The sequence below is a fragment of the Amphiprion ocellaris genome, chromosome 18 (assembly GCF_022539595.1).
Source record: "Amphiprion ocellaris isolate individual 3 ecotype Okinawa chromosome 18, ASM2253959v1, whole genome shotgun sequence".
Classification (NCBI taxonomy): domain Eukaryota; kingdom Metazoa; phylum Chordata; class Actinopteri; family Pomacentridae; genus Amphiprion; species Amphiprion ocellaris.
This window is the reverse complement of record NC_072783.1, coordinates 32709640-32729562: the sequence shown is the minus strand read 5'-3', so window position 1 is coordinate 32729562 and position 19923 is coordinate 32709640. Positions and strand designations below refer to the sequence as shown.

The 19923-nt window shown below is 38.6% G+C and overlaps 1 protein-coding gene across 1 annotated transcript in view; it reads right to left on the bottom strand.

Annotated features, from left to right (window-relative positions):
• The window catches only part of prkcea (protein kinase C, epsilon a), a 48804-nt gene that overhangs the window by 6700 nt on the left and 22181 nt on the right, over positions 1-19923 (bottom strand). The window contains exons 3-12 of the mRNA XM_023284383.3: positions 13257-13422; positions 13144-13178; positions 10702-10790; positions 10262-10391; positions 9305-9447; positions 5714-5813; positions 4897-5108; positions 2577-2750; positions 2328-2482; positions 1901-2039 (exon numbers count right to left, since the gene is read on the bottom strand). Of these exons, the coding sequence (XP_023140151.1) occupies positions 1901-2039; positions 2328-2482; positions 2577-2750; positions 4897-5108; positions 5714-5813; positions 9305-9447; positions 10262-10391; positions 10702-10790; positions 13144-13178; positions 13257-13422 (1343 nt within the window). The remainder of the gene's footprint in view (positions 1-1900; positions 2040-2327; positions 2483-2576; positions 2751-4896; positions 5109-5713; positions 5814-9304; positions 9448-10261; positions 10392-10701; positions 10791-13143; positions 13179-13256; positions 13423-19923) is intronic.

The window sequence follows — 19923 nt, the reverse complement described above, 5'->3', positions numbered from 1 at the left end:
AAATAGAAGTCCTTCTGTTTCGACCAAATTCTCTGAAACTCTTCAGATAATATTGTTTAGTTATTCTGTGTCACCCAGTTTTCCAGTTTTGTGGATTAGTATTCTGGAAAACTAAATTTGAAAACTACCTACAACGAGCAGATTTATGCATAGTGTGTGTGCACAGTATTTCCCTGTGAAATACAGGCTTTCAAAATGTAAATTCATAAAGAAGAACTGGTTGTACGCATAGAAATCAGTTTACAAATCAAGGTTAGAACAACACAGCCTGCGTCGACGGTTGTAAAATGTCTTCTTTTGCCACATCTGTGAGAATTCAGTCAGCTCTGGCTCGGCTAGAAATCCTTTAAAGACTGAAAACTACAGATATAGAGTATTAAAATGATATATATATTATTGTCATTTTTTGTGGTTTATCAGAGCCTGAAAGTGCAAAAACAGAGGAAAACAACTTTCCAATAATCATCTGTGATGTCAAGAAATTTACCAAATCTCAGCTTAAAATTGTGACATTTCATCAACATTACTTCATTCTAGGTATCTCATTCAAAAGATCAAAAAAATAAACAGTTTGCTTTAACCAGAAAAAAAAAACATTGGTCCATGAAAAACCAAAAATTCTGAACTTCTTGGCACAGCCGGGAAGTTATTAGTAACTCCGCTATGATCAACAGTCACATGACAAAAAGTCTGAGACTTTCAGCTGAACTGCAGGTTGTGTTTTCACAGAGCAAAGACTATGGAGACACATTAAATACATAAGCAGGAAAATATCTATAGTATGCAGGGTTTTTATCCAGAATTGGTAACAACTGTAGGCACTTAGTGAAAGTGTACATGCCATGCTGGTTCCAGTTTTTTTCTTTTGATGATTTGTAGCATTCTAACTGTGTAACAGTTTACAGCAGAAATTTTTGACTTTTCTCTACTTCTAGCCATGATTGTGCTTATTCCTTAGAGACGCAGTAAAAAATGAGCCCGCAGAGAGAAAAAATGGAGGGAGAAAAAAAACATGTAGAAGGGTCAATATATAATTAAGAGTCTGTGGGATACTAATGCTTTTATGTTCATTATGATCATGTCTTTACAAATTCCATCATTATTTATTATGGAAACAATCACTTATTAATAAAAAAATGACTGGATATCAATAAAATGTCAACTAAATAACCGTCTGAATTTAATACCAACCACCTTCTAATTAGCTAAACAATAATAAAATGAGCTGATCCAGAAATAGTTTGGATTGTGTTCTTTTATTAAGTTGAGATCATCATGACAGACATTTTTTTTTTGGCAATATATCAAATTTTATCTGGAAAATATCAAATGAAATCCCTTTCCACTAAGTTCCCCATAATAAAAACACCTCTGAAGGAAGTGTGTTAATTCCAGATCACATGACCTGCTCCACATGATGTCATTTCCTCCTGAAGAAAAGACTGGCCAGACTCCAAGGCTTTCTGACTGATTTAATATAAAGTAGTCAACAGCTTTACTACAATATCTGTAGAAATAACTTCACATTTTCCTCAGTTGTATATATAATATTTAGAAGCATCTTTCTCTAAAATGCCATGTGGTGTTTGGTTATAGGCGGCCATGTTGATTTTAGATCTGAAAACAGCAAAAATGTCGACTATGATACAAAAAGTCCCGCAATCATACATTGACCCAGAAACTGCTTGGGATCAGAAGGTTAACTGACTGAGAGGACCTGGATATCGCAACCTCAGCTCAGTCGGTTTTTAACCAGTCTTAGAGGTCTTCTAACTCAAGTATCATCATCTCAGTTCTGTACGTTATATTAATTACCTAAAATAATGCAGCATCAGTACAGCATATATAAATAAAAAGGTATTGCGGGTCTTTAAAGACAGTGTCACCTCCTGCAGCTCACCTCAGGAGCGATGTAGTCCGGTGTGCCACAGAAGGTGGTGGTGGTAACGCCGTTCATGATGCCTTCTTTGCACATACCGAAGTCTGCCAGCTTACAGTGTCCCTCTGCATCCAGAAGGATGTTATCCAGCTTCAGATCCCTGGGAGAGAAAAACGCAGACAGACAAGAAGAACTGGCACCATCTGCCTTCCATAACAGTTTAGCTCTCTGGGAGAAGTGAGCATGCACCGTAAAAAAAAAACTGTGAGAACCACCACGTAATGCAAGTAAAGCCATCTGGTGCATTCCTGCTAGCAGAACCACGTATGATATCCCCGAATAATCACTTCAACCAAGTTATTAGAATCCTTTTTTTCTTCAATCCTGATTTATCAAGCCTTTCTATCCTTTTTCTAAGACATTTTACGAGGTAAATAGGTGAGTTTACCTGTAGATGACTCCGTTACGATGCAGGAACATGAGGGCTGAGGTGACTTCGGCTGCGTAGAAACGAGAGCGAGCCTCGTCAAACTTCCTAGATCGCTGAATCTGGAACATCAGATCTCCTCCGTTCACATATTCCATTACAAAGAACAAACGGTCCTGCAGACAGGAAGGGACAGAGACAGAAAAAGACTATAAGACAGAAATAAAAAACAAAGCGGGAGCATTGAATGTGCTCGTGTCGGGGTCCTACTCGTGTCTGGAAGCAGCAGTAGAGCTGGGTGAGGTAGGGGTGTCGGCGGGCCAGGGCCAGGATTCGCTTCTCTGTCATTGTGCAGTCCACGTCGTCGTCCTGTAGGATCACGTCCTTCTTCAAAACTTTGACGGCGTAAACGTCCTCTGTCCCCTTCAGCTCTGCCAACATCACCTGGAGAAGAGACGGACAGCATTAAGTAATAACTTTATTTATATATCACTTTCAAATCAAAGTGCTTTACAGAGCAAGCAACAGATAAAATACAATAAAATGATAACGGATAAAAACAAAGGCTAAGAAGACACAATAACAATGATAAAACTGATAAGAACAATATCTAAGAAGACACCACATTTGCACAAAATACAAACAAGAAAGGCTGATAACTCATATTTGGAACTGACATACATTAAATGCAATGTTTGAACAGCACATCATTCATAACTAGACTTCTTCAATAATAAGGGTGACTATAACTGACTTTCAAATAAGAGTGATTAAATTATCTCCTCTGTTTATGAGGGATCGACTGAGATTAATCAGTTTGTCTCATGCAGTTATGTCTGCTGTTCTTCTCTATTTTCTTAATCTTTCTCTGTTCTGTCACTTTTATTGCCCACTAAGCTGCATATCTTAAAGTATTATTAATTATTGTTTTCCAGACTCTGTTTCAAGTAAAACTGTGGCTGTTTTCTAACTTAGCCGCTAGCCGTTAGCCTTAGCCAATGTGAGAGGAGCTAATTTCCTGCTTTGTGGCAACGGCTTGTGTTTCTTGTTTAGTTTTAGCTGCTTGAGAACAATTTGTGGGACCACAGAGAGAGGAGGCTGCATCAGACCTGAAGTAGAGCATTTAATCTGCCAGTAATTGCTCAATAAAAACACCGACAATCTGAAAAATGTCAAATATCGGCCACAATAATCATCCAGGCCGATAATCATTCGATACCTACAAAATGCAGTTTTCATTTTTCGTGTTTCTATAACATAAGATATTTTTATAATATGACATTTTATATCACATCCATCAGCTGAATCAGAACTCTGAATTATTGTAAAACCAAATCTGGAAGTTCCTGCTTTTATCTCGCTACTGACCCCGGATGACGAAAAGCAGATTACACAATAAAAAAAATGTTACTGCTAAGATTCTGCTCTTTGTTTATACTGATGAGCCCACGCATTATGACCACCCTTGCTTGATATGTTGTTGCTGAACCTGCTCCAGACCTCTGAAGGTGCCCTGGGGCTTTCTGGCACCATGACTACCAGCAGATCCCTTAAGTCCTGGAAGCTGGCAGGACTTGTGGCACCGTGGGCACGTTCCAATACACCAGGTCGCCCGGTCAGAGTCTGTCACTGTTGGGAGATACTCGCTGCTTCTAACAGGCTGCACCCTGTAATCCTTGTTATTCTGGAGAAACGCCAAGCAGCCATTTCGCCGTAACGTACAGCCCTATCAAAGCCGCTCAGGACTTTACGACATCTGATTCTCCCACATCCAACATGGTAACTACGAGAACTGTCTGTTCATTTAGTGTTTAATAAATGGAAGTTACTTCAAGATATTCAATATTCATCCTCCTTCATCTGAGTGGTCACAATGTTTCAGCTCTTATTAAAAAATATAGCAGGAGGTTTGAAACTAACCCACTTTAAAGCATCAATAATAGATTTTTGAGGCATTTCAGGTTAGCTAAACAACTAGTAGACATTCATATCAGCTTCTAAAGATGATATCCAGAAGTTATGAAGCAAAATTAGCAAGACCAATATTCACCATCTTTTAGCTCTGTTTTTGGTCTCCACCAGCTTATGAGGGATATAAAAAGCTCTTTGGCTGCTAAATGCTCCACTATGTCCACCAGCTAGTCTCTCTAACTCACCATTTGGTGTTGGACAGATAACCTACAGTCAGCTTGTAAAGGTTTTATTGCCGCCTGCTGTTGGAAATTGTGCTGATGAGAGTAGCGAGGCTGGGACAAAACAGTAAATCTGCAGGCCATTAAATGAACACAATGAGCTGTAACACAGCTAAAAGCAGAGTCAGGTGGGTTAGTCATTACAAGCGACCCACTGTACGCCTTTATGTTGCATGTAGTGGAGAATTAAAAATGAAATATGTTCAAACAGCTTCCTGAATGTAACGTAATTTACATGTGAATTGGTCTATTCTGGTGATGTTGCCTTCCTTCTGCTCTTCTGAACAATGGGAACCCTGGTGAGCAGGGTGTTAATCAAAAACCAGTTTAATTATAAACACAATGAGCAGTAAACAAATAAACATCCCCCTCAAAACGCCTCCTCTGAGCCGTCGCACCTTGCCGAAGCTGCCTTTGCCGAGAACCTTGATAAAGTTGAAGTCCTTGAGGGTCCTCCTCTGGCTCTGTCCGTTCTCCCTGGCCGCCGAGGAGGAGGACGAGGAGGAAGAGGAGGTGGTGGAGGAGGAGGAAGAGGCGGAGGAGGAGGAGTGCTGAGGTCCCTGCTGGTCGAGTGACAGCGCGTCCTGCAGGCGATCCAACTCTGCCAAGTCTGTGGGTGTCGTCGGAAAAGCAGATCAGACATCAGCGAAAACATGCCGACTGCCTTTTTTTCCTGTCAGCGATCGGCTCATTATGCACAAAACAGAGGAGCTTTTTAGGGGTATTACTCATTTGTTTCCAAATACTTTTCGATAAACTTTTAAAAAGTGATGATCGCATCCTCTGTTAAAGTCCAGGATGACTCAGTTACATTATCTCAGACCGGGGAGATTAAATAACAGCAGTGACCGCTGTTGCTGTCATCATAGTTTTGGCTCGATTGGAACAAAAATGGGAGCATTTCCATGGAGGGAAAGTTAACTTTTTTAAAAATTCCTCAGCTTGCTAAGTGTGATATTACGATGACTAACTGTGACGAGCAAATGGTGGTGGGCGGTGGGGGAATAATTCAAGTTTAGTCTTGTATCTAGGAAAACAATAACACATTTAAGTACTTTAAAAGGAGCAACAGTATTTTTACTGAAATGGAATTACTACCTCTCACTGGTAAAACAAACACATTAATACCACACGCTGCTACAAAAAAAAAAACATGTGAAAGGGGCTTTGAAATGTTGTTGAATGTGTGTTTTCTTGTGCTGTGTGTGGCGTTACCCTGCTGTGACGGGGAGGTGGGGACGGCTGGCTGGCTGAAGCTGTTCTCGGTCTGAGAGAGCTCAGGAGGAGACTGGGGAGGGTCCTGCCCTGGAGTCAGCTGCAGACAGAGGAGGGAGATGACATGACGCTTACTTTAGCCTTAAAATGCTTCTAGGTTGAATCATGAGTCAGAGAGTAGAAACACAGAATAAACCTCGAACAGAAACGGAGCACTTTGAGCAGCCTACAGAGTCACAGAACACTAAAATATAACCCCATATCCTCCTGCACTGGTATATTCTCAGAATCCCTCAAAAGTCAGATCAGAACCCTCGTGTGCCTTCAGCGCCTCACTTTCAACCCTCCATTCCTTTTCTAGGCTCAGATCAACTGCTTCATGCGGTTCACGTAGATCCCACGACATCTTTGAACACAATCTGTGTAACACCGAATAAAAACCAAGAAATATTCCCAATGAAACACCAACACCAAAGTTATCTAAAGCTACAGTTCTAAACTCAACTCCTGAAGCTAAAACATGAACATAAATGACTTCAAAAATCACCCAATGTTTCTCACAGTACATTCATTATTAGTGGTCTCTTGCTATAACTTTGCATTTGCTGCCACTTCTACACACTCCATACCAATGCGTAATATTACATATTTATTAAACAAAGAAAAGCCTTTTTAAATAAAAAAAGAATATTGATTAAAGGATATAATTGAAAAAAATCACCATATCTGCACGATATATCACAGCCTGAAATTGTAATAACAGAAGATATCCAATTTTTTGAATGGTTTTTGAACTCACCATCTGTGACGTCAGGAAATTTAAGGCTGAAATTGTCAATAAAATCACTTTAAGTTTACAAGGTTAGAACAACACAACCTGTGTCAGCATTTGATGAGTGTCTTCTAGCCTCATGATATTTGTAACAATTGAGAAATTTGAAGAAAAGTCTGCATTTACAGAAAAGTCCATAAATCACTTCCTAAAACCCACTTTCATAGACTCACCGTCCAGTAAAGCTCTCTTTTCTTTCTCTTTTTTCACTCTCTGCCTTTTTATCCCTTTTAAATGTTCATTGCTTGTAGTCCCTCTTTCTAACCTCATGACCTTCATCTATTTCTATCTTTTATTTTCTCTCTTAACCCCTTGATGTGATGTCATCCCTTCAACCAGCTTTTAATCAGCTACTCATTCTGTACATTTTTGTCATTTTTTGTGTTCTACCTGTCAAAGCACTCTGTGAATGATCTTCTGAAAGGTGTCATACAAATAAAGTTATTATTATTATTGCAAATTAGTGTCATAGAATATTTAATTTCACCAGTGGGTTTGAAAGGCTTGACATCATTGAAAAAAATGCCAAAATTTCACCATTTATCTGAATCTCGTGGTAAAAACAGAAACAAAATTTTTTGTATTTCATCTTTCCAAAAGCTCTTACTTCAATCATGGGTGATGATGGGAAACTTAAATCTCAGCTTAAAATCTTGCTTTTTTTTTTTTTTTTTTTTTTTTTTTAATAAATCAAAGTGACTGTATTCTGCATGGGTCATTTTAAAAAAAAAAGTCAACTCGTGACAAAAAATCTGAGACTTTTCAGTTGAAATGCAGGCTGTTTTTTCACAGAGCAGAGAGGAGATGTATGTAAGCATAATCAAAGCATTATCAAGCTGTTGCTGTAACTGATTTCAGCCTTTAAACTACAGTATTTTCAGTTGTGATCCGTATTCCAAGTAACATCACAAACATCGTGTGACGGGTGAACAGTACTTCGGGTCTGTTTTTTCTTTATTGTTTAATTTCTCCATTTTTTTCTGCCTCAGGACGTTATTTTACTCAATAAAGAGTATTTAGATGGCAAAAAATGCTCCTTCAGTCCGTTTAAAAGGTTCGTTTTCATCACTCATTTAACAGTCAGGATGGCTTTCCTACTTAGTGGAGTTACAGTTTAAGTAAATTTACTCCATAAATGGACCGATTTCACTGCAAGACGTTGCTATTTCAGATGCAACTGATGATTTAAACAGAACAGCTCCTTCATAAATCCAATTAATTCACTGTTTTTTTTTTTTTAAATTGTCAGTGAATAAGTTGATTTTTCTTGTTTTAAACTGATAATTTCCAATCTGCTGCATCATTTTCTTTTTCAGAATTTATTATTTTCTTTCATTTGAACAGAATCTGGCGGATTTTCTAGCTGGGGTTTACTGATTTTTACAAATTCAAAATGTAAGTACTAAAATAAGGTACATAAATAAGTATATATTTATACTAAAGTATTGGTAACACCAGTAGGCGCTTCAAAATGTTGTACAAGTTTACTGAAATCTTTAAAAAAAAAAATGTTTACAGAATAGACAATGAGAGAAATTTAACTTTAAAAAAATATAATTTATGGCAATAAAAACATACTGCACAAAAGACATTTTTCTAATTAATTCTACTCACATGGCTGTGCTTTTTCCACTGAGGTGCAGGACTTTATATTGTGGTAAAATGAGCTAAAATGAGCCCAAAGTGAGTAGAAATGTGACTGAAAATGTGAGTAAAGATGGGTGTAACGCTCATGTAGGAATAATGTTAAGAGATGGTTAGCTCAGCGTTGCACCAACACTGGAAACAGGGTAAACAGTGAACCTGGCTCTGACCTACCAGCACCTCTACAGCTCAGGAATTAACCCATTCTATTTATGCTTCTGCTGGTCGCCTGCCATGTTGATGAGAAGCCTCCAGGAGGAAGCAGCACCTGGCCAAGAAACAGTCTAACACATTTCTGTACAGGTTGAGCAAACAAGCTTTAGAGGTGCTGCTAAATTAATTTTATGAGTAGATGCTAAGCTAAGCTAACCAGCTATACAGAAATTTCTCACTATTTCTTCAAAAATGTTCATATCTTATGACTCCAACCTTTAAAATCAGCAACAGGTTTTCATATCTTGCTGTTGCCAGTGTTATTTTCATGCATTTGTTGTAATTAACTGACTATGAAATCCATGAAAACTGCAGTCGCAAACAGGACAACCACAGCTAGAAATAGAGAGAACTAAAAATGCTTTCTGTGAAGTAGGACTTATAATGCTATAAATAATTTTTAAAAACTAGAGAAAAATTCTTTAATTATTTAGAATTATTTTAAAAAATTGCAATAATCTGTAATCAACATGTAGAACAAGTGTTTCCTACGGATGTTGTTCATACTGTAAAAAATGGTATACTGTACATAATTTATCTCTTACACTTTTAATTTGTTTCCATTCTTGTCTCCTATCTGTCCTGTAAAAGCACAGCCTGCAGTTCAGCCAAACAGTGCCTGAATTTTAATCATAAACTTGTTTTTTTTGCTGCTAAGTCACTGTCGGAAAGTTAAAAGTGCCGCAATTCTTCCTGTTCTTAGAGTTTCAGGCTGTGATAAATGGTGCAATTTTGGCAGTTTTTCAAAGACAACATGCCTTTCAAATCCATGAATGGGTTCTGTGATTCACAGGGTTAAAAAAAAGGACCCAAAAACAATTTTTAGAAAGATTCTACAAGTACAGCCCTGTGTTTAAATGTGAAAATGTATACAGTGACAGGCTTAATGTGCACTCGGTTACCTTCCTCCTGCGTTGTGCTGTGCTTGAGATCTTGTCAGGTGTGACTCCCAGGTCAGACAGGACCTTGGCGATTCCTCGGGCGTCTACACCGCAGTTAGGAGCTACATTGGTCTCACATCGCCTGTGCACATTCATCTTACACACTGAAAACAAACACAAACGTATGACAAAAGATCAGGTGGATCCTAGAGAACTTTTCTGATCTGTTGAGTCTAAAACCCTGCCTGCTCACTATTATTTTGTTATTTTGGAAGCTAGTCTGCAAAGATTTAAAAATATGACACTTCTTTCATGTGTGAAACCTCAAAAATACAAATTGCACATCTCAAAGTGCATCATCTGGAAATTGCACTATTTGTTTCAGTAGTGGTGCAGCTATTTATTAATCTGTCTGTTAAACTGTTAAATATTTTCCAAATTAATCATTCTGTCTGTAAAATTAAGAAAAAATACCTTTCTGGTCCTGAAACTAGCAATTTTAATGTTTAATCTTTCTTAATTTAACAATTACTACAAGTATCTGATTCAATTGACCAATTGTTTCAGGTGTAACATTATTTAATTATCATGATGTTAATAGATAATGCTTCGAAGCAAACTGAGGAAGATGTGGAAGATTTTGTCTTGTGTTTCAGAAGAATTTTTTTTTTAAAAAGTTCTAAAATGGCTTATTTCAAAATGTCAAAAAATTCATTAACAGGAATGAGATATCCTGAAGAAACAAGCAGGACTGAAACCTATCTGATACAAATATGTGTGCTGGAATTTATGATTAAATAACTCTAATACAAATGTTATTTCTCATGTCATTGTAAATTAAAGCGCTTTTAATCAGTTACTTAATGTTTCTGTTGTGATTTCTGTTAACTTAGACATGCTACTCTATGCAGACTGTATACCATCCACTGATATAACGTTGTTTTTTCCCCTGTGTGTTAACGCTGTAATTTCGCTCACCTTTGCACTGCAGGCCCTGCCTCATGAGGCCCCACAGCAGGGAGCCACAGTGGTCACAGAAGGTTGGGACCTTGTAGTTGTGGATACTGAACTTATGGGGCATATTAACACTGAACCGCTGTGAACCCACCTACAGAGGGAGACACACACACACACACACACACACACACACACACACACACACACACACACACACACACACACATTATGGCAGGAATAATGCATGTGGCTCAAGTGTGAGTACGCAGCGCAGATTTATTCACCAACAATCTGAATGGTGAATCTCTGTTTATATTCATCTGCTGCTACACGATTCAGTGTTTTCATGTCTGTATGAGCTGGAATTAAGTGTTTATTACCTAATAATAAATGTTAAAGAGGGCGTGCAAACGTGTGCGTCTTAAACACGCTGATTTGTGTATGTGTGCAGGTGTCTGTACCTCCTCAGGTGTGTCCTCCTGCTTCTTCATCCCGGCACACTTGGTGATGATGAGCTCATGGCAGCGCTTGTGGACGACACACGTACAAACTGAAAAGTACAGCGTCAAGACCGGAAACAGTCACAAATCTTGTTAATTCGTCTGGACTGTAGTATTTTAATGGCAGAAGGACATAAAATCTGCGACGTGACGATAATGTTAATGTCATGTTATACGCCATGAACAAGAAACCAGAAAATCATGAAGGACTCATGTCACTACTAATGCAATGTCCAGTACATATACAGTATTCAACCTCATGTGCAATATCGTAGTTGTATTATTATAATCATTTATCGCCCTGGTTTAAGTAAATTTCTGTCTTTTTTTACACAGTATTTTGTTTACACTTACTTTTAAACAGTACTTCTTATACTTCTTACACATTATACATTCTCAGATTTAGATTTGCTTATTTCTTCTTTTACTGTCGGTTGCTGTTGCTAGGCACTGCTCTCTATACACCAAGTCAAATTCCTTGTGTGTACTCACTTGGCAATAAAGGCTTCTCTGATTCTGATCTGATTCTGATGTTTTTCCAGCAGCTTTTCTCCAAATGATCCTCATTTTTCTAGTATGTCAAGGAGTACCTTAAACAGCTGAGAGCTATACCACTGTTGGACCCAGTGATGCTTCTGGTTTAGTATTGGTGCGAGCTCTGACCTTATTAAAGGCTCTAACATCAGCCAAACGTGACTGACCCACATCGCAGTATAAAAATGTAAGTCCAATCTACAAAAGCCTAAAAAGAATGTGGATACATGACTATTTCTACCGAAGTCTGTGTATTTGCAGCATTACAGACAAAAAACATTAATAATCAGAACTACACACCAATGTGTTTGGGGGCTAAATAGAGTAAGAAAAAGAACTTATGATGCTCTGTTGAGTAGAAATGCTTAGGTAGAGAGAAAAAAGTTCAAAATCAATTAAATCCCTGGCCTTCTGTTGTTATTTAAGTCTTGTAAAATGTTTCACCTACACTTTTAAATATGAGCTGAAGATTAATTTCAAAACTTAGCTGAAATGTTTAGGTTTTTATATATATTGCAGCTATCACAGAGGTAGCGCAACAACATTAATATTGGACAATTCTGCCAAACTTTCAGCGCCAATTTGTTAAAACTTCACTATTTTTTACAATATCCAGCTACTCCAGAGTGATTACAGTAACTCTGTGTCTACACAGACTGCGTGGTGAAAACAGCACATCAGCAGAAATAAACCGTCTACACAGGATGCGTTCAGGTGCACTGCTGCTGAGAAGGTCATCCCAGTTTTTGGCACAGAAAAAAATAGACCAGAAGTGTAAAAATATGCTTCAGTTTGGAGTTTTCCAGAGAAAACACGAGGGAAATGTGAGCTGCTATGCAGCCTGCAGACAGACGCATTAATTAAAGCAGCTGAAGCACCTGCTGTGCACAAAAGCCTTCAGGCGACTAAAAGCACTTGGTTGGTTAAAGTTATCAGAAAGTCTCCGTCACGGTTAAATATTTAAACCAGACGAGATTATTTGTTAGCAGACTGAAAGAAGGCCTGCATGGAGAGCTGTGCTGCTGGAGAGACAATGAAATACGATACAGGAAGTGCAGGTGGAGTAATAGATGAATGCATTTAAAGGCTTATCAAAGGCCTAATTACTTCTGCAAAGCGGTTTATAATGCTCAGTCAAATGCAAGTTAAACAGTGGAAACATGACATTTACATAGACACAGTTAAGGCTGATTCGCCTGATTTCCAGTAACCACACCGTCACCTTTTCCAGTGCTACATAAACAGCGTCTGAACTGAGCATTTTGACTGAACGTGCATCTTATTCCTGCAGAATTGTCCAATATGAGAGTAAATCCTGGTGAGAAGCAACATCTAAACAACTTTCTGCTAAACTCTAAGGGTTGTTTTTGCTTTTTTTTAGGGTCAATACTGATCAAAGAACAATATTGGGAGCTGATGTTCATTTAAAGTTGGTCTTAAAATACAGAATAACAAATTTTTGCACATTTTTAAATACTTTCCAACATTTATCCTTCAGTTTTGAGTGACTATTACTAGTGGCACGTGACCAATTAGAGTTGCAGAAGGGGCGCTGCTTGAGCACATTTCAAAATGAACTTATCTTATCGGAAATCAGTTAAATAGTGAATATTGCGTCTGATAATCAGCCAGGCCAGTGATTAGCCTACTCCTAATGTGCACTCACAGAGAAAAAAGCACTCCAAAGCAATGTTTATGACATTATGCACTCTTTTTGGACAGTAAATATGTGGCTCTGAGTGATGACTTGCAACCAAATCACAGCTGTCACTCACTAACATGTAATCCCTCTTGCGTTCTCGTTCCTAAATAATAAACGACGTTCAATGTTACTTGAGAAACTGGAATCGGCCGGAGAAAGGTACTCACCCTGACACTGGTACCCCTGCTTCCCCAGCACACCCCTATCGGATCACACAGAAAACCAAGTCAGCCAAGGTTGCTTTAATGAAGTTGGACAGATGTGCTTGTGCGTCGCCTACCAGATAAAATCTCTGCAATGTGAGCAGTAGGTCGGCTGTCTCAGGTAGGTGGCCATGAACTTGTGTCCGTTGACCTGATGGACGCGTCTCCGGACGGCGCCCTGTCGCCGGCGAGGACCGATCCTCTCTCGAAACACTCGCTCCTCATTGTCGTTGGCTCCCGAAGCTGTCGAGAAACGAGTTCACGAACAGAAATTAATGTGAAATTTTCATGTATTTTTCAGCTGCACTCAGCTGCTGATCGATTTCATTTCCTGACACGCTCTGTGCAAATACGGATCATTTGCATCATGCTGCTGAGGATGTTTAATCATTCAACGGCCTCTCATCTTCCTTTATCTCCCCCCTCCTCCCTCCCTCTTCCTCACAAACACCCCACACCTACCTACCACGGGCCCCTGCATACGTACATGCTATTTATACTACCATGTGTGGGCACTAAAAACGAAGGACAGCATATTAAAATACTCCTCCTCAGCCAGCACCGTCCAACCAGCCGCTCACTTCCTCTCTCCATCTCGGCAGAAAGATAAATGCTTTCCGAGGGTAACCTTAAGACAAGAGAACCACCTCCACTCTCACTCCCACACACACTCCTTCTCTCAGCGCTCCTGTCCTAGTTTGCCTTTTCTTTTCACTCTCCCCGCATCCCTCTGCAGGCTGCGTTGTAGATGTGGTTACTGCTGAGCCTCTCCGGAGTTCCATTACAGACAGGCTGTCCAGGGACTCAGTGTGTGGAAGTGTGTGTCTTTGTGTGGCTGTGTGTGTGTGTGTGTGTGTGTATGTGTGTGTGTATGTGTGTGTGTGTGTGTCAGTGCTGTTGATCAGAGAGGGGGAGGGCAGCTAAACAGGCCATTACTGGGATCACTTTGTTTTACATAATACATCATCCATCTGTCTAGGACACACACACGCACGCGCGCGCACGCGCACACACACACACACACACACACACACACGCACACACACACACACGCACACACACACACACACACACACACACACGCACGCGCACGCACACACACGGGGTGATGAGGCATAACAACAGTCAAGAGTTTATCGTCGTGGAGACACGCACTCTGGACCCGCTGCATGACCAACAACACACTCAGACAGATGACAAGAAGATTCACATTCGACACAAACATGCAGGAGGACCAGCAGACGGTGAAGACAGAGCATGAAAAAGCTAAACTACAGAAGGTGATTTTAAAAAAGAAGACAAAAATGAACACAACTGTGGCAGGAAACCTTGCAGATACTGTGCAAAAACAATTCCACTGAAATTCAGAAAAAGCAAAACTATTTTCTGAAGAAGATGAAGTAAAAATTAAGGCAGTTCCTCAAATGTTGCACGAGTTTTTTTGTTTTTACTTAATTATCCATGAAAGTACCACATACATGACATAAAACACAAAGTAGATGCCTATACAGAAGGCAAATATAACACCAATATAAAAAAAATGCTTTTTCTGTGTTAAAACTACTTTCTGTACTATTTATGGCTTGGAAAGTCCACCTCGGATCCACAATCTTTGCACCAACATTAGTGAGGTTAACACAAAAAGAAAGATAACAACAAATGCAATACAGACTAGTTTATTTACTGATTTACTAATTAAATGTTTTAGAGCAAATAAAGTCGCAGCTAAAGTTGAAGCACCGACAAAATGTAAACTGACAGTTTAAGCATCTCCTAAAATATTAAATTATAGTGTAGAAAGTGTTCTTCCTTTGAAATATCTTTATATAATTTAGAGCTTTTAGTAGTTGAGGCTGAAGAACGCAAAATCAAGTTATAGCTGAAGTTAAGACAGTAGAAGTGGTTAAAGTGGTTTATAAAATGATAAGAAAACTGTAGATACATGTAGATACAATATGAAGGTTGAATAAAACCAGCAAAGGAAGTGGAAACTCCTGTCCGTCTTAAAATAATCGTTTTTTTAAAAGCAGTAATAATTGAAGTTTGAAGCTCCCAAAGGAACTGAAGCTCAAGTTAATTAAGGCTGAAGCACTGAAAGAAGCTGGAGTGGCAGATAAAGCGGCTGTAGACACACTTGTACAAAAGAGCGTGTCGCTAAAGAAACGGCCTCTTTCTGCTCAAACAATGAAGCCTCAACATCTAAACTGTCTTTTGATTCTTCTGAGCTGTAAATGTGGCAGTAAGAAGTGAAGAGGAACCAGTAAAAGAAGCTGAAGTGCAGCTGAAGCAGTTCCATAAATGTTTAGATATAGTATGCTTGTGCGATAGACTGAAAAGGTCGTATTTCTTAAGGAAATGTAAGTTTGCAGATGCCAAATGTCAAATTACAGATTCTGTCTTTCTTCCTTAATTAGTTTAAACACTACTAGAAGCCTTAGTGTCCATTTCAGCGGCTCCTTAAATACTGAATTAGACTGAAGATTAGAGCTACGGCAATTAATTGATCAATCAATTAGCGCTCCGCTGTTAAAATAACCATCAACTATTTTGACAATTCATTACCTGGTTTAGTAAAAATTCTCTGATTCCAACTTCTTAAATTTTTATATTTCCTGGTCTTTTTATTCTGCTGCGACAGTAAACCGAATATTTTTGGGTCTGGGACTAAACAAGACACTTGAGGATGTCACTGATTGAGATTTTTCACTATTTTCTAACATTTTATAAACCAAAGAACTAACCAATAATTGAGGGGAAAAACTCTACAGGTTCAACCACAAAGAAATTAATCAAAGAAAAAATCTATATTGAGTTTGAAGTAGAAGAATTTTAGATATTTATGGCACAAATTCCAAAATCATAAACTATTGAAAACATTTTTCTGGATTATTTGATATAAAGTTCACAAAACTGATGGCAAAGCTTCATTTTTCATAGAAAACTCGTCTCAGATTTGCTTGGTAAACATGTGGACAGATGTAATTTGAAGTGTTACATCATGATTCTGGTTGATTTCTGACCGATTAACATCTCTGCCAACATTTTTACTACTTTTACTGATTACAAATTCCTTTTCAAAAGCATTTTGTTCCCTTTAACTTCAGCTCATTTACTAAAGCACTAATATTCAACCTTTTAGCTGTTACATAAATGCTCATATAGCAACAAGTGAGAAATCTTATGTAAGTGAATGCTTGTTAGGATGCTGCACCCATGTTCAAAAGAAAGAATTCAGACATAAAAGCCATCAGTCTTTTGTTTTCAAGACGGCGTGTCTTCTTGTGGACAACAGAATTAAACTGACAGAAATCTAAAATAAAATTAGATGCTATTTATAAACGTGAAGCAGAGAGGCCTGGATGAACTTGACATAGATCATCTGGCTTATTCATTTATTTTTCATTTTTGTTTCATTTGGTTTGAGCTTTTTTCCAAACATACATAATTTGGATAAATACAGATATTACACTGAAAAATGATTAAATTTGTCGACAACGATTAATATTTTTGTCATTTTAAGTGTGCCATTATCATCAAGGTTATCTGTGTCAATGAACACAACGTAAATGGAGGAAAAATTGACGAAGAAAGCGAGAAAGGAAGGGAAAGGAATCTGGAAACACAGAGGGGAAAGGCTGCAGATGGTGAGATTAGGTCAGATTATAGTTATTATAAAAGAAACAGGAGGATGGAGGGGAGTGAAAAGAAAAGAAAAAGGAGACGAACTTGTCCTTCCAGCCATGGAAGCTGCAGAGAACAGATTGCACCAGGGGAAAAAAAAATAAATCTGCTAAAAATACCACCTCTTCCTCTAGTTCTCACCCTCCATCTCTCCATCCTTTTACTCCTCTCCATCCCTGCTATCAGCACACACACACACACACATGCACGTGCACACGCACGCACTCACACACACTCTCATACACACACTCACACACACACACACACTCTCATACACACACTCACACACACCATTTGTTTTTATCAGCATACATTAACATGACGAGCTCTCGGGCCAGCTGAACTCAGGGAGGAAGTTCAGTGGTGGGCGGAGAGTGGGTCGTGAGGTCACAACGGAGCGTCCAATCATCGACGAGGAGGGCAAGACATGGAGTCTGGATGTGTGTGTGTGTGTGTGTGTGTGTATTGTGTGTGTGTGTGTAATCCGTGGTTCAATCTCACCTACTATTTTAAGATCCTACTCTCTTCACTCTCTACTGCTCTCTTCATCTGTCTTTACTCAGAGAAATATACCATTATAAAGGCTGCTGCTGCTCTGCTGGCTATCCCACCATCCTCTCACACACACACACACACACACACACACACACACACACACACACACACACACACACACACACACACACACACACACGTGCATACGCTTTTACCAGAAGGCAGAGAGCTGCTTCTATTTATAACCAGGTGTGAAGATATACAGGTGCAGGTGAAAATGTCTCTTATCAGGCAGCATGTGAGCGACTGTGTGGTGAGGCCAAGAGAGGCAGAGATATTCTGGATGTTTCCATCTTCAAACAGTACAAACAAATACAGGGGATGGAAAAAGAAAACAACAGAGAGAGAGAGGAGAGGGCGGCTTTCTAGGAAAACAGGAAGGCTTCAAGGCTTCATGTCTTTCCATCACACACTGCGGCCTCCAGTTTCAAGGATGTGCACAGAAAATGTTGTGTTAAACCTGCAAGAACTGATGTTTCAGCCGCTTGGAGGCGGCGGAAGCAAGCTGCAACGCTGACATATCATCCACCACCTTGTAACACGCAATCAGCAGCTACAGAGCCAAATGATAATTTATTTGGAGTATTTGGAGTAAATATCTCGCTGTTAATTAGCTGCTAAAATCTCCGCTAACTGTGTCTGTTTGTCAGTTTTTCACACACAAAAGCTGCTCGCTGCAGCCAAAAGTGATGCTGTAGGAGAAGAAAGAGCGAACCAAAACAGTAAAGCTGTGGGCTAAACAATGAACTAATGTTGAAATAAAATGAATATCTGATTCATCATTAAGAAGTTACATTAAAGTCGCTCTTCGGTTACGGATTAAACTCTTAAAACCTCACATTGGTGTATCAAAACTACATAATGTTGTCAATGAAAATAATCCCTTTATACCTTAAAATGTCTGAGATTTATCTCTAGACCATTCCTAGATCAGAGATGTCCAACATACGGCCCGCAGGCCAAAACCGGCTGTCCAGGGGCTCCAATCCGGCCCGAGGGACGACTTTGTAAAGTAAAAAAGACATTAACTGCAAATTGTAAATTTGTAAAACTGTAAATTCAAAATAATTTCTCGACCATGACAAGTTGTTTAGATTGGACAGTAAAATATTATATTTCTCATTGTTCTTTTGTCATTTTGTGTCTCATTTTTGTAATGTTTTGTCTCGTTTTTGTTTTTTTGATTGACTTTTGTCGTTTGTCTCATGTTTTTGTCGTTTTGTTTCTTGTTTTTGTCATTTTGTGTTCCCTTTTTGTCTCGCTTGTGCTTCTTAGTCTTATTTTTGTCATTTTGCGTTTTGCTGTATTTGTTGTTTTGTGTATCGTTTGTGTTGTTTGGTGATTTTTTTGTCATTTTGTTTCTCACTTTTGTCATTTTTGGTCTCGTTTGTGTCATTTGTCCATTTTTGTCAAATTTGTCTCTTTTTTATTTTTGTACTATTTTGTCGTTTTTGTCTGTTTTTTGGCGTTTTGATCATAAAGTAAAATACTATATCAGTCAGTTCCAGATTCCTGTTACTAAATGTTGTGTTCCTTTGTAGGCACTGTGATCTGGAAGTTGTAATGTGGAAATGATAAACCGAGGCATAATATTGCTGAAATTGAACTTATTTTTCTTAAGAAATTTCAGTTTATTCATAATGTTTTGTTAAAAGATAATTCCTTCAAACATTTTCAGAATGTACTTTTTTGCACTAAAACAAAGGAAATATTTGGAGTTGTTATTTACAGGTGATTTTACTGGTCCGGCCCACTTGAGATTAAATTGGGCTGAATGTGGCCTGAACTAAAATGAGTTTGACTCCCCTGCTCTAGAATTTTAAGGTTTTAACATGGCTGCCTGTGGTTAATATTGGTATAATTCCTTCGACATGTTCTTTAATGAATTTAATGAATTCAGAGTAAATCAAGGATGCAGTCTGACATCTTGTCTTTACATAAGGTCCATCTCTGGTCATTGATTTAACCCCAAAAACTCATCTCTGTGTATGTTTTTTGCCTTAAAATGGCCTACATGTATCTCTGCACTGTTGCTTCCCTGCTGTTAACTATTGCAGCTCGAGCACACCAGCTCACCTACGACTCTGTAAAACTACTCTGTGGCAGTAACCGAGCCATACACGTCTGAGCGGGAAACCAAATCTGAAAAAGAAGAATTATTCATGCGCGATTGGTTCCTGAGGTTTGTTACATATGAAATCCAGGAAGTCTGAATCCATGTTTTAGAGACTCATTAGTGCACCACAGTTTTAAGATGGAAATGCTCAGTCAAGGCTCTGATTGCTTATTTAGCTCATGATATATCTTCTAGCATAAAAAAACACCAGTGTGAATATTATATGCAATAGTACAACACAAGTCCGGCTAATTTTAGGGCAGAAAAATAGACTAAGCATAATCACAGACAAAATTCTCATTTAGGCTAGTTTTTTTTCCATACAACTGGTAAAAAATTGCACTTATCAATATATTTATACCAACAATGGGTCAGTAACTGTCTATATGAAG